A 15,211-nucleotide genomic window follows, 5' to 3' on the forward strand; every position below is an offset into this window, starting at 1 on the left:
TTTAGAGGAAGCTGACTTCAGATCAGGGAAAATTATCAGGGATAAAGAGGGCCATTACATAATGATACAGGTATAACAAAGCAGTAGTAATCTTTATCTGTACCTAACAATGGACCATCCAAATATGTGAGGCAAAAACTTTTAGAACTACAAGGAGAAATAAATAAATCCACTATTATAATTGGATTCCTTCAACACCCTTTTTTTAATAATGGAAAATCGGTAAGGACACAGTTGACTTCTAGCCCCATCAATCAACTGGATATAGTTGACATCTATAGACTTACTTCTTCCAACAACAGTAGAATACACATTCTTCTCAATTTTACAAGGAACACTCACCAAGATAAACACAGCAAGCATCTGTGGCCTTAAAACATACCTTAACAAACTTAAAAAAACAGAAACCATAAAATGTATGCTCTCATACCACAGTGGAACTGAAGTAGAAATTAACAACAGGAAGATAGCTGAAAAACCCCAAAATACCTGGAGATTAAACAACACACTTCTAAATATCACACAAGTCAAAGAAATCTCAGAAATATTAAAATATCTTAAAATAAATAAAAATGAAAATACAGCTTATCAAAATTTGTGGGATACAGTGAAAGCAGATCTTAGAAGGAAATTTATAGCATTGAATATATATATTAGAAAAGAAGAGGGCTTCCCTGGTGGTGCAGTGGCTAAGAATCCACCTGCCAATGCAGGAGACACTGGTTCGAGCCCTGGTCCAGGAAGATCCCACATGCCACAGAGCAACTAAGCCCGGGAGCCCGCGAGCCACAACTACTGAGTCCACATGCCACAACTGCTGAGGCCCGTGCACCTAAAGCCTGTGCTCTGCAACAAGAGAAGCCACCGCAATGAGAAGCCCACGCACCGCAATGAAGAGTAGCCCCCACTCACAGCAACTAGAGAAAGCCCACATGCAGCAACGAAGACCCAACGCAGCCAAAAAATACAAATATAAATAAATAAATAAGACAGGGGTTGATGCTTCCATGTTACATCCTGGGGCTCCAGTTCTGGAGGCGTCTGTTGTCCCCATTTTACATGCCATAAAACTGAGGCCTGCCCTGGGATCCCAGAGCTTGTAAGCAGCTCTTTTTAAATCCCAACTATATCTCATTTTACTCTACCCTTTACAACTCAGTCTTACCTCCTCTGAGTACAAAATGAGTGCATGATTCATGACACCTATTTATACCAAGAAAAAGGACTAGAGCTTGAGCTTGTTAACTCTTGGCTTCTCCTGTGGCTCAGAACGTGGCCTTGTGCACATCACTTCACTTAATTCATTCAGGAAATACTGCCTGAGTTCCTGCTGAGTGCTGGAAACTTCTAGAAGAGGGGCACACAGCAGTGAACAGGACAGAGGGCTCTTAATGGCTTATGTTCTAGTTGAGCAATAGACAACGTTAAACTTTTAAAACAGGTGAGTGCTCTAATGAAAAGACAGTATAAAGGGATGGAGAGAGATAGGGTGAGGGGTGCAGGGGCAAATCATGCAATGGTCTGAGTAAAACAATAGAATCAGTTAATTGTGATAATTAGTAGTAATTAATAGTAGAACAAATTAAACATACTTTATGCAAGGAAGAAACCCCACTATTTTATGTTTCTTTTTTTCCTCTGATACATCAGTTTAATTTTTAAAAAACTCTCCATTGGATATTTAAAATCTGTGAGCTATGTTAATGTATAATCTACAGTATATAAGTTTAAGACTTTAAAAGGACAACATAAGTGCAATAGGGCTAATGAAAAAGATAATACCTATATTTAATTTTAAAAGTGAAATATTTCTGTCTCATGATATAGTGGGATGTTTTTACTCTGTTTTCTTTGTCAATAATATTTCTCTGAACTGCCTGTGGCCTTCAAGACATACTTCTTTTCTTGTATGAACAGTAGTGGTAAAACTGACTACATACAAAATTCACTTTTGACTTGGAGCTCTGCTCTTATCAAGCCCACGTTATGCTAATTCCTGGTGTCACCCCAATTTGATGACAGCAAGCCAAATATCTTCTAAACAAAAGCATATGAGCGTGGGATACTTAATGATTTTATCTACTAGCAACAGCAGGTTTTTAGATTTGGATGAATTCATTTCCAGCTCTCTAAAAATGTCTATCCACTTTGTATCTAACAGGCTTATGTTAGTAAAGCAGCTGTTTGCTGGGTCTTGGGTCTATAAATTCATCAGAGGCTATCCACGTCTAAAATGTCCACAATTTTTAAGCACTTCAATGTTTGAATGTCACTGTAAGTTAACCTCTCTCAGGGAAAATGAGAAAGGTAATTTGAACTTGTGAAATTGAAGTTAACAGTTAAAGTTTCAGTCAAGAAATTGAGAAAGTTCTATTTAACCAGATCATCAAACAATTCTGGAGAAACAGCATATAACTTTTGTTTTACTATAATCATCTTCTCCATTCTCATCCTCATTCTCCAAATTAGAGAAGTACATGCTTGTTCCACACTTGGAAAATATAATTTTGCAGTAAGACATTTTAACATCTTTTCTATGGCTAGCATCAATAGCAATCTGGTACGCATATGTCTAAGGAGGCCATCTCCATCCATTTCTTTAAAGCTTAAAATCTTACCAAGTGCTTCTGCATGTTTTGAAGAAATTGAGAAATAACCAAAACCTTTCATTATGAAAGCCTCAGTATTCAGATAAGCAAATCACATCCCCTTTTTTTGCAGTGTTGCAGATAAAATCTTTTAATTTTCTTTTTTTATAAAGATTTTTTGATGTGGACCATTTTTAAAGCCTTTATTGAATTTGTTACAATACTGCTTCTATTTTCCGTTTTGTTTTTTTGGCCACGAGGCATGTGGGATCTTAGCTCCCTGACCAGGGATCGAACCCACACCACCTGCATTGGAAGGCAAAGTCTTAACCACTGGACTGCCAGGGAAGTCCCTAATATCTTTTTATTTTCTTTGGTGAAAAGTTTAGGGACTGAATGGAATTTACCAAAATTACATCTACATTGTCTGCCAAATGTGCAGATAGATGAACAAAATCTAGTTATTAATTGAACAAGATATCAACACCCTTTCGTTTTATGTTTGTGTGGGTGTGGTTTCATTAAAATCTTCATAGAAATCAAAAAGATGATTTGAAACTCCATTTTTCGAGGACCTAACAACCAGGGGGAAATTTTTGTTACCATGACTCCACATACCACTTGATAAACTGTAGAAAGCTGATCATGATGGCTGGCAAGATCTGACAAAATAGGCTTTAGACTGTAAGGGACCAACATATCTTGTCAAAATTTCCCCTTTAGCTTGCCCACGGGACGTTTTAGCTGCAAGCTCTGAGTTCGGAAAATTAACTGTACCTGAACTGTACCTGGTTTCACAGAGCAGTCAAAGGAATGATGATGATGTGTGTGTGGTATACCTAAGCCAATTCACCACCACTATTTTTATTGGTGTCTTTGGGGGAGCTGAAAAACCTTGACGAAGTTAAAAGTACTTACCTGTCTTGTTCCAGACTTGTGAGATTGTCACCGTGTGTACTTTTACATACCTTTCTCCCGAGTACTCAATCCTAAATTCTTTTCTCCATATTGTTCAGTATTCTCTGTTTTGGTTATTTATCTCCCTAATCCATGTGTCCTTCCATTTGTCATTAAAAGAACACATTCACTTAGCCTTTTTTTGGTCTGGGTTATGCTGGTGTTGGTATCGTAACCATTCTTTTCATTATCTAAAATCTTAGAAAACATTATCACAGTATTCACAATGTCAGAAGTTAAAACTAGCACTACTTGATACAAAGCATGAGTTAATCCACAGGCACAGGCAAAGACAGTTACAACTCCTAATTACAACACACTTAAGTTGCGTTACTCAGAGTGATGCATCAATGAATGATTCCTTATTGTGAACTACCAATCATGGTTATTAACATCAGCAGTCAGGGGCAGTATGGAAGGCAGAAAAGCTCTGCTGTATCCACTTGACACTAAAATCTGTTGCTTTCAGCAGTTCCTATTTTGGGGGCCACCATATCAGTTTTCTACTTTACCCACAACCTTTGCACCCATTGCAAAAACTGGGACTTTGCATGTCCTGAGGAGGGGTTTCCCAGGAAGCAGGTGTTTCAGTGCTAAAACCGGGATAGTCCTGGGAAAATCAGGACAGTTCGTCACCCTATAAGTAGTCTTGACTACGTCTTGTCCACCACCTCCCCTTTCCCCTACCTCCCGACCCTGCCAGAGCTGCCCTCACCCCAAGCTCAGCCAGTCACCTTCCCTCTCCTGGCAGTCTGAAATCTGGAAGGGAGACGTGCCTAGCCTGGGAGCTGCCGCAATATAGAAGGTTCAAGCATTCCCAAAACAGCCCTAGCTGATTATTAGATAATTCTTGGTTGTCAGGGTTTTCTTCAACCCACTCCTTACCCTAGTGTTCTGGTTAACTGCCTTTTCTGCTGAAGGTAGCCAGAATTGGTTTCTTTAGCTTTCAGACAAGAGCATCTTCACTACTGCAGTAGTATTGCTTTTGCTGATGTCCTTTCTGTATCCTGTTGATTTGTGTCAGATCCTGGGTTCCTTGACACCAAATGGATATTCAGGTGTGGTTTAAAACTAAGATGGCTCTCAGGGATTTCCTGAATAATGGCAAGGAGGTTGGGTGTTTGTACCTTTGCAATTGTTGAAGCGGGACTCAGCTGTGAGTTGTCAGCAGCCAACAATCCCAGCAGCTAGGGGGATGAGTGCTTTGGCCCTGAAAGGGAGAGAGATGGGTGGCACACCTCAGTATTCACTATACTTTATCTCTATTCAATATCACATAAAAAAATTGTACCACTATAATATTTTAAATTGTTAGTAAGATCAGGTTTGTTTGTTTTTTTAAAGTACATAAATATTTAGGAGTTTTTGCCAGTATATATCTTCTAAGAGTTTATTCCACATATAAAGTGAACAATCAGATATAACATTCATTTCACAACTCTTTCATTTTCCCATATTGTGCTAGGGTTTTTTCCTTCAGAATTTTTTAGGTGCACAATCAGTATCAGTAATTGTTAATTTGTCTCATAATTACTAATAAGTAGAATTCTATTTTTAAACCTGCAATTATGATAACTTACCATCAGTCACTCATCCAGTAAGAGTGGATGAATTCAACCTCTGGCATTCTGGTCTCCAAACCCAAGCTATGGGGTAGTGCTTCTCAAACTTTCATGTGAACAAGAATCATCCAGGAATCAGTGAAAATACAGGTTCTGATTCAGGAGGTCTGGGGTGGGACCAGAGAATCTCTTTCAAATAAGCTGCCATAGGGTTAGTCTGAGGACACCTTAGGAGCAGTGAGGTTCTAAAGCAGGAATTAATAAATTACAGCCGACAGACTAAATCAGCCTGCTGCTTGGTTTTGTTTTAATATTATTTATTTGGCTGTGCCGGGTCTTAGTTGTGGCACGCGGGATCTTTAGTTGTGGCACGTGGGATCTTTAGTTGCGGCACACAGGATCTAGTTCCCTGACAAGGGATTGAACCCGGGCCCCCAGCATTGGGAGCATGGAGTCTTAACCACTGGACCACCAGGGAAGTCCCTTTGTTTTGTATGGCTAAGAATAGATTTCATAATTTTATTTTATTTATTTACTTTTTTGGCCGCACTGGCGGCATGTGGGATCTTAGTTCCCTGACCAGGGACTGAACCTGTGCCCCCTGCAGTGGACGTGCGGAGTCTTAACCACTGCACGGCCAGAGAAGTCGAAGATTTCATAATTTTAAGTAGTTAAGATAAAATAAAAAGAATAAATATTTTGTGATATGTGAAAATTACATGAAACACAAATTTCAGTGTCTGTAAATAAGGTTATTAGAACACAGCCATGCTCATTTGTTTATGTAATGTCTGTGGTTGGTTTTACACTACAAGGGCAGAGTTGAGTAGTTGTGACAGACTGTAGGGCCAGGCCTGCAAAGCTGAAAATACTGTCTGGCTCTTCACCAAGCTCTAAAGCACTAAATCTGCTGTTTCGGAGGTGATTAACACTTCCTAGGGAGAAAGGGGGATTACCTGTTGAGTTACTTCTGGTTCTGGGTTTAACAGATTTGCAAAGTCTATTAGAAAGAAGAGGAAACAAGGTTTTGAGGAGAAAGGACAGAGAAAGTGAATAAAGAACCGGGAGATAAAAGTTTCTTGAGATTAAAAGGGCTTTGTAGAAGGGTTTGGGTTATACAAGTGCATGCATTTGTTTAAGTTCAGCAAATGTACACTTATAAAATATTCCGATTTCTTCAGCTTACTTGGAAATGAATGAAAAATTGAGATGGACTGATGAATGGATAGATGGAAAGATAAAAAAGCAAATAGGGTAAAATGTTAATGGTGGTATATAAGTGTTCACTCGACAATTCTTCCAACTTTTCTGTATATTTGAAAGTTTTCATAATACAGTTAGAGGGGTAACAGGGGAAGAGAACGTGAAGAAGGTTACAAACGGGCTGATCTTGGGGTAACTTCTGAGGAACTGACTCTTGTATAGGGCATTTTTACTGACTTCCAAGGGAGGACCTCCGCTTCCATTGCTCCCGCACTAAGAGACCCAGGGAATTTTAAGCATCAACACACGCACAGTGACTGCCATGGCAAGGCAACTCAGTCTTAACAGATTACCCAGGACACTCCCCTCTACCCAGGGCTGGCTTCATGGGCATGCAACCTGTATAGCTGCAGACAGCCCCACACTCAGAAGGTCCCACACTTGGTTTAACGCTCTGCTGTTGCTGTCTTGAAATGTGTGGTAATTTTTGAACAAGAAGCCCCACATTTTCATTTTGCCCTAGGTCCACAAATTATGTAACTGGTTGAGGATCAGATGAAACCACTGTTCTTGGCAATACCATGACTGTAACCTTGTGAGACCTGAACCAGAGGACCCAGCTAAGCTGTGTCTGTACTGACAGAAACTGTCATAACAAATGTGGGTTGGCTTAAGCTACTAAATTTGTGATAATTTGTTAGGTAGCACTAGGTAACTAACACACTTAGGTTACCAAAGCTAGAGACCAGTGTTAACAGATGTCATAATTTTTTCTCATTACTATCTGTTCTGTGAGGAGGATGCTTTGTTTCAGGTCTAATGATTAGGTGTGTGATCCATACCACAGCTCCACCCTTGTCTGACCATCAGAATTACTGAGGATGCTTGAACCCTCTGCCAGAGCTAATCAAACAGAATCTCTGGGGCCAATATATTTTTTAAAAAAATTCTCTGCAAAGTATCTTGCCCAAGATATTTACTAACTACAAAGGCAGAAATGGCAGATTTAGAGTGGGGAAATCTGACATTGAGCACCTTGACCAAATGATCAAGGTTGACATCACCAATAAGATTTGTCACCATCATGTACCCTCTGATATAATGCACTGAAGATGCATCACTTCTGTAATATTAATGCATAACCCAGTTAATCAAACCCCAATTGAGGGATATTCTACAAAATAACTGGCCAGTATTGTTCAAAAGTGTCTAAGTCATGAAAGACAAGAAAAGACTGGGGAACTATCATAGTCTGGAGGAGACTAAAGAGAAATAACAGGTAAATGCAATGTGGGATCTGGACTGGATCTTGGGCTAGACGAAGACATCAGTGGGAAGGGCTATAGTTTAATTACTAGTATTATATCAATGTTAATTTCCTGGTTTTGATAATTGTATTATGGTTATATTAGATGTTAACATTAGGGGAAGCTGTGTGAAGAATATTTGGGAACTGTTTTGCAACTTTTTTATAAGTCAAAAATTATTTCAAAATAAAATAAAATAAATCTCTACTTGAGGGGTTCTCACAGTATTGCCTTTTGCTCTTTAGATCTACACATTTTCTTTTATTCTGGTGATATCCCAAGGACTGAGCTAGGGGAGAGGCAATAGACCAGGCCAGAGTGCCATCTTGTCAGAAAATAAAAACATTTGCAAGGCCTCATGTATTTCAAAACACTCTTCCCCCCTTTATTTTGTTTTTCAAATTACAAAAGTAATATATGTTTATAACAAGTAAAACAATACAAAGATATATAAATTAAACAACTACTTACATTTCCATTCCCCACCAGGGTAACCAATGTTAATACCTTGTTTTATATCTATCCCTCCACACTTTTCTCTTTGTTCATATAAACACACACATGCATAAATACACATATACGTGTTTTAATTAAAAAAATAGATTCATATACATTCTGAAATTTTCTCTTTTCACTTAACAATATACCACAAATATCTCTACAAATTAGTAGAGTTCTAGCTTCCCCCTCAAATTTCTTAATCACATATTTGACATATCATACTTGGTTCAGTTATTTACATAATTTTTCTTTGGGGCTTTCATTTTCCTACTCCGACTACCCCATTATCCACCTGCATCACCCACCTTCCCAGAACCCAATGTATACTCTTCTATACTTTTCTCCGTGCATATAAAATTTTACATAAACATATATGATACATGTTTATCACTCATAAGCACCTAGAAGCATTTTGTAACTGATTTACAAAAACAGAGTCATTTTACACACTTCTACCTTGCTTTTTTCTCTCAAGAAAACATTGAATATTGTGGAATTCCATTCAAGTCCACTAGCATAGTTTTAACTTGTCCACCTTAATGGCTATATAAACATCCTATGGAATGGATATACTATAGTTCCTTCCCTCTTCCAATTTCCCTGCTGATGGGCATTTATTTTGATTCTAGTGTTTTTTGCCACTAGGAACAATTCACAATAAATGTACATGTCCCTTATGTATTGGGGTTTTACTTCTAAGAGAAGATTCCCCAAAGTGGCATAAGTATTTTAAGTTATAATAGATGTCAGATTGCTTTTCAAAAGAGCTGTAACAATTTATGTTTCTACCAGCAGTGTCTTAAGAACACCCTTTGTCCTGACAGCAAAAAGCATTCCTGCTCTTTTTCGTCAGCTTGATTGCATACTGTTATGTCATTATAACTTTAATCTGCATTCTCCAACAACTACTAAGGCTAACCATTTTTTTGATAAGCCCATCAACCACTTGGATTTGCTCTTCTCTCAACTGTCTATTCATTCTTTGCCATGTTTTGTTATTGGGTTATTTTTTTTCCTGTCAATACGAAGACCACTCTTTCTCTGACTGGCTCTGCAAATATTTTCCCCCAAATCATTGTTTATTGACTGTTGATGGCATCTTTTGCCATGCAAAAGATTGCACTTTTTATGTAGTCAAATATTTACTTTTTAACAGCTTTTGAGTGTCCTGGGTTGGTAAAGTTAATCTCCCCCAATTCCTAGATTGTACATGTAGTCTCCTTTCATTTTCTTTCAAGAATTTTATTGTTATTTTAAAATTTTAAATCTTAAGTCCGCTTCCAATTTTTATTTTCGTATGGTTTGTGCTGTTGGTTCAACTTTACTTTCTTCCTGATTAAAAAGCCAGTTGTGCTAGAAAAGGTGCTGGTTTAATATGTTAAAGCTTTTTAAAAAAATAGTTGGCCATATTATTATATTGTTTTTTGTATCGTTAGACACCAAAAGACAATGGTGATATTTAGAGTGAAAAAGTTTGGTGAATGGCATTCTACATATGTGCTTGATATTCATAATTTATTAAATTCACATTAATAATTCTAAAATATAAATAGTGCTTATTATGTGGCTCACTGTGGGACATACCATAATATACCTCTAATTTTCTTCACATATATTTTGTATTCTATTATCATTTAAACTTTCATAAGCCAGAATGAACAGGTTTATGTTTTATAAAATATTTTCTATAATCTTGAGTATAAAATTTTCTGTCACAGTTGGAGCATGACTTGCCTTATGATAAAACACTTGGTCACTAGATCAATGAGATTTCTCCTAAGGATGAATTCCTCCACATATGAAATAGGATATCTTGCTCAAGGCTTTCCTACAATTTTTAGGTTTTCATTCCTATAAGCATTCTTCCTAGCATGAACTTTCTGATGTCTGCTGAGGTTTGGCTTCTGGTAGAAAGCTTTGCCACATTCGTTGCATCCATAGGGTTTTTCTCCGGTATGAGTTCTCCAATGTTTATTGAGGCATGACTTTTGACTGAAGGATTTTCCACATTCTCTGCAACGATAGGGTCTTTCTCCTGTGTGTATTTTTCGATGTACATTGAGGTATGACTTCTCACCAAATGACTTCCCACATTCATTGCACACAAAGGGTCTCTCTCCTGTATGTGTCCTCTGATGTTCTCTGCGGTGTGACTTCTGGGTAAAGGCTTTCCCACAAAAAAAACACTCAAAGGGTCTTATCCCAGTGTGTATTCTCTGGTGTTTAATGAGGGTTGACTTATGTGAAAAGGCTTTTCCACAGTCAGTGCATCCATATGGCTTCTCCCCAGTGTGACTTCTTTGATGCCTAATGAATTCAGACTTGTAGCAGAAGGCTTTCCCACACTCAGTACAGACATGGGGTTTCTCTGTAGGTGGAACCCTCTTCCGTTTGTACACAAGAGAATTGGTTACTGCTGGTTTATATATAAGTGCTGGGTTATGGCTGAAAGCTTTCTCACAGTGACTGCATTCCCAGAATTTTTCTCCATTAGGTCTTGTATCATGCTTTGTATGTTGTAATAATTTCCCATATCCATAGCACTCATCTTGCTTTTTTGAATAGTTTCTCTTAAAACCATTCAAGTCTAAATTACGGTTCACACTCTTTCCACAAGAGTCCCAGTTATTAGGGTTTTGAATTGAAGGAAAAAGATCAGTGCTCAGATGTGATATTTTCCCAAACTTATTACATTCATGGCTTCTTTCCTTGGGCAACGTTTTCTTGCTGATGAATGTACCTTGCCTCAAAAGCATGTCTTGCCGTCTTTTCTTCTGGACATTACCTTGCCAAATGTTTTCTGGAGAAGGTACAGCAAACCTTTCCTTATGAATCTGTTATTATGACCTGGAATAAAACTATTTGAGAAATGCCCTAAAAATTTAAAGGGTGCACAGTATATGAATAGAGAGCATGAACCATAACTAAAGGCACCAATACAGGGAAAAGTATTATACGAGTATAGAAGATTCAGAAACTGGCACAAATGTAATGGAACACGTCATAGATGATGGAGAGAAATAATTTTGAAGATGAGAAGATATTATAGAGCAGTGGTTGGCAAACATGTTCTTAAAGGACCAGCGACTAGTTTAGGCTTTGTGGGCCATATGGTCTCGGTCACAATTACAATTGTGACAACTGTAATTAATTGTCACACAATTAATTGTTAAATTAAATCACAATTTATTGTGACAATTACAATTAATTACAATGAACTCTCCCATTGTATGGTGAGAACACAGCCAGTATGTAAATGTAAGGAGGGTTCAGCTGTGTTCCAATAAAACTTTATGCACAAAATTAGGTGGCTGACCTACAGGCCAAAGTTTGCCAATCCCTGTTACAGAGGAAAGGGGTTTAAATGTCATAAAGCACGTTGTTACCCAATGCATGGTTCTCAATGGTCAGCATCAGCCTCATCTGGGAACTGATATGTAGGCAGATATGCAGAATCTTGGGCCCCACCCCCAAACCTACAGAATCAGAATCTGTATTTTAACAAGTTGCCCAGATGCTTCGTTATCATATTAAGAGTTTGACAAGCACTGTTATAGCAGTCAGAGAGCTTATGTTGAGCTAGTTAGTAATAATATAAATGGCAAGGGCTCTAAGATGAACTAGATAAAAGAAGGAATCAACGAAGCTAACTAGAATTTAAAGCAGGAGCTCTTAACTTGGTATATAGAAATCTGTTCTAACTACAATTGAGCATTTCCTTTGATTATGAATGTGAACAACAAAACACAGTAGTATTAGCTCCTGTAACTGTCCTAGTTTGTGAATAAGGTATTTTCATGTCACACTATAGTTGTCACAGATTTCTCAAAATATGTTTACAATCATCTCTACTTTGAGATCATGATAATTATTTGACCTGATGGGAGATCTCATAATTTAATGTATAAATAAGGAAGTGTATCTACTATTATCACTAATATCATTAACACCATTAATATTTTGATATTGCATTTTCTAACTTTATTTTAGTAATTACTGTATTTTAGTAATTTGTATCACATGTAATCTTATGGGTTTTTATTTTTAATATGTAAAAAAGGGGTCTATTAGGCTTCACCAGAATGGTTAAGAGTTTCATGGCACAAAAATGATTAAGAACCCCTAACTTAAAGACATTCAGGCATGAGGTAATTTGGGTCCAATTTTAGGAGATGTCAGTGGAAAATGAAAAGTAGACAGGAAGATTTAAAGTCATTTCTCAAAGGAAAACCAACAAAACTAGCACATATGCATAGAACAATTAGGGTGACAGAGACAGAAGCTTCAAAATGAGCTCATGGTAGCAAAACTCTGGAATGAGAAGTAAGGTGAGGTATATATATGCATGCACTTGTGTGCATGTGGGGTGGAGGGGAAGTAGCAAGTAGAAAAGATGATGACTTCAGTTCTTGCTCGACAAAAAACAGGGATAAGTGGACATAACTGTGGAGATGATCCAGACTGGTAAAATGGGGGGTAGGGGAGCCTAGGTGGTACAAGGCGGACAAAAGGTGGCAAAATGGCAAAGAGGCCGGTTGTGAGCATTATATGGTCTCAATGGATGACTTCTTTAGGGAGTTACACCATTGAGAAGAGAATCAAGTTTGGAAAACAGAAAATGCAGTAGTCCCTTGGAAGGAAAAGGCTGGGCTGCAGCCAGGGAAATAGAGGATACCGAGAACTGAGAAAGGAGGGCTGACTGGTTACTATTTTTTGGCAGTTATTATATAAAATTCTTGAAAGAAGGAAAAGAAAAGCAGTTGATAGCCAGGTTACAATGGTTTCAGGAAGGTTGACGAGCAGTTTCATGAAGCAAAATACACCTCAGAGGGCACCAGAGTGTGATGGTTAAGAATACTGGTTCTAGGGACTTCCCTGGCAGTTCAGTGGTTAAGACTCTGCACTTCCACTGCAGGGGGAGCGGGTTCGATCCCTGGTCGGGGAGCTAAGATCCCACATGCCGCGCGGCATGGCCAAAAAATTACAAAAAAAGAATACTGATTCTAGAGCCTGACCACCTGGGTTCAAATCCCCATTTGGTCCCTTACTTTGTTATATGTTCTTAGACAAGTTTCTTAACCTTTCTGTGATTGTTTGCTCATTTGTAAATGGGGGAATAAAGGCTGGTAATAAACACCTCACAGGTATTGTAAGGGTTTAATGAGTTGATATATGTAAAGGACTGAGAACAGACCTGGCACAAAGTGAGCACACACTGAGTGTTGGCCAGAAATTCTAATGCTATTGCTGCTACTACTACAACCAGTGAAAGCTGGATGGTGGTAATCTCAAAGACATTATTTTGGAGAGAAGCATGAAATGACTTGAATGTTTTGGGGATTTATATAATATTTAATTCAATCATGTGATTATAACACCAAGTACAAATGGCATAAAGAGATCCAGAAACAGATGGCACTGACTCTTCTTGCTAAACTCATGACTCTATTGGAGAAGCAGAAGTCCAGAGGCATTCTAAAGAGTAGGTTACCAACACTCAGGATATCAGGGATTATTGTTGAGATATTTTATAGAGCTGATGGGAGAGGAGCAGTTATTCTGAAAAGTAAATAGAAGTGGTTAAGACAGGCCAAACTCAGGCGTCTCCTTCACTACCCAACTGTCCCTGTTCACTTCCTGGAATTCACTGCTTCCTCCTCTGTGACTTAGGAAATTAAGGGACTCAGGGATAACTTAAGGGATTAAGGAAAGGGTAGGAAGTGAGACTCTGAGTATGGCAGGCAGGTCTGGGACATTTTACCCAAAAACTGTTAGAATAGAGAATAGGAAGGAATCAGCAAGAACAAGAGAATCACAGAAGCTTATTTGTAAGAATGCCTGAATGTGAAAGAGAAAGTGTACTGATAATCTCAAGAGAGAGACCAAGGATTCTGGAGAAAAGGAGGTGGGTCAAGCACACAGGGAGGTGGGATGCATGGAGACTGAAGGGTCACCAAGAAGGCTGAAGCTCTCAGAGAAATGTCTCCAGCAGCTTTCAAAGCTCTAAGGCTTATAAAAGCTGGACCCTGAACAAAATCCCAAAGGTGCCAGCCTCCCTTAGTACGTCTTTTGCTGGATTTATCATACTTACCCCAACAGTGGCAGCCCGAGCATGACGCCTCACAAATCCATGGTGCTTCTTCCTGCTCCAGCCTGAGGATCACATATGGTTTGCTGCCTTCATAACCTGTTCCAGGGAAATGATCCAGGCATTGAACTGAGTTCCTTGGTCTTCTCAGGCAGCATTAAAGGCTACACAACAGACACTGTACTTGGGAGGAGACTATACACACATTTTGTCCAAAACTCAAAAGGAACTAGTAATCCAGGACCACTGAAACCCAAGCCAAGCTCACTGAAGCACACAGTATAAGGGTTAGGAATACACACTGTGCAGCCAGACTGCTAGGGTTCAAATCCCGTTCTGGCTCTGCTATGTACTGCATGAGTGACACTGGGCAAGTTACTTCACCTTCTCTGCCTCAGTTCCCAAATGTGTAAAATAGTGGTACTAACAGTACCTACCTCATAAGGTTCTTATGAGGATTACATGAGTTAATAGTTTAAAAGTGGCTAAAACAGTGTCTGAGACATAGAAAGTATTTGGTACTTCAGAGGTTCTAGGTACTTCAGTTACTTTTAGCAACTGAAAAAGGAAAGGTGGTCATTCAAGCATAATCTAGATTGTGTGGCAGAGCTGTTCTTACCCACTGAGACGAGGTTGCTGTAGGTCTCCAGCATCACATCCCGGTATAGGGCCCTCTGAGCAGGATTCAGCCTGTGCCACTCCTCTTGAGTGAAGCCCACTACCACATCCTTGAATGACACAGGTCTCTGCTGAAGATGAAATGACATTGAGTCATGTGGGGAAAGTGTAGGCAGAGGTGGATGGTTCTGATTTTTTATAATGTTCATAGGTCAGAGCTTATTATGATCATTTATCTAGGATGCCTTTTATATTCCTGGCTTTGGACTATATATGATGGGATTGGAAGCCACTGTCATTTATATTTGGGTCAACACATATTGACTGAAGACTGTGTCTGACCCAGTCCTGGTTGCTGGGGACACAGTCATGGGTGGCACTTGACCT

General features: G+C 38.7%; 1 protein-coding gene across 2 annotated transcripts in view; it reads right to left on the reverse strand.

Moving 5' to 3' along the window:
- Positions 1 to 8,304: 8,304 nt before the first annotated feature.
- ZNF793 (zinc finger protein 793) overlaps positions 8,305 to 15,211 on the reverse strand; it is a 36,966-nt gene continuing 30,059 nt past the window's right edge. For both annotated transcript variants that reach the window (XM_028478159.1, XM_024132517.2), the window contains 3 exons: positions 14,826 to 14,955; positions 14,210 to 14,305; positions 8,305 to 10,918 (listed from right to left, as the gene is read on the reverse strand). In XM_028478159.1, coding sequence (XP_028333960.1) covers positions 9,936 to 10,918; positions 14,210 to 14,305; positions 14,826 to 14,955 — 1,209 coding nt within the window. In that variant the 3' untranslated portion in view covers positions 8,305 to 9,935. The remainder of the gene's footprint in view (positions 10,919 to 14,209; positions 14,306 to 14,825; positions 14,956 to 15,211) is intronic.

Source organism: Physeter macrocephalus, chromosome 17, assembly GCF_002837175.3.
Source record: "Physeter macrocephalus isolate SW-GA chromosome 17, ASM283717v5, whole genome shotgun sequence".
Lineage (NCBI taxonomy): Eukaryota > Metazoa > Chordata > Mammalia > Artiodactyla > Physeteridae > Physeter > Physeter macrocephalus.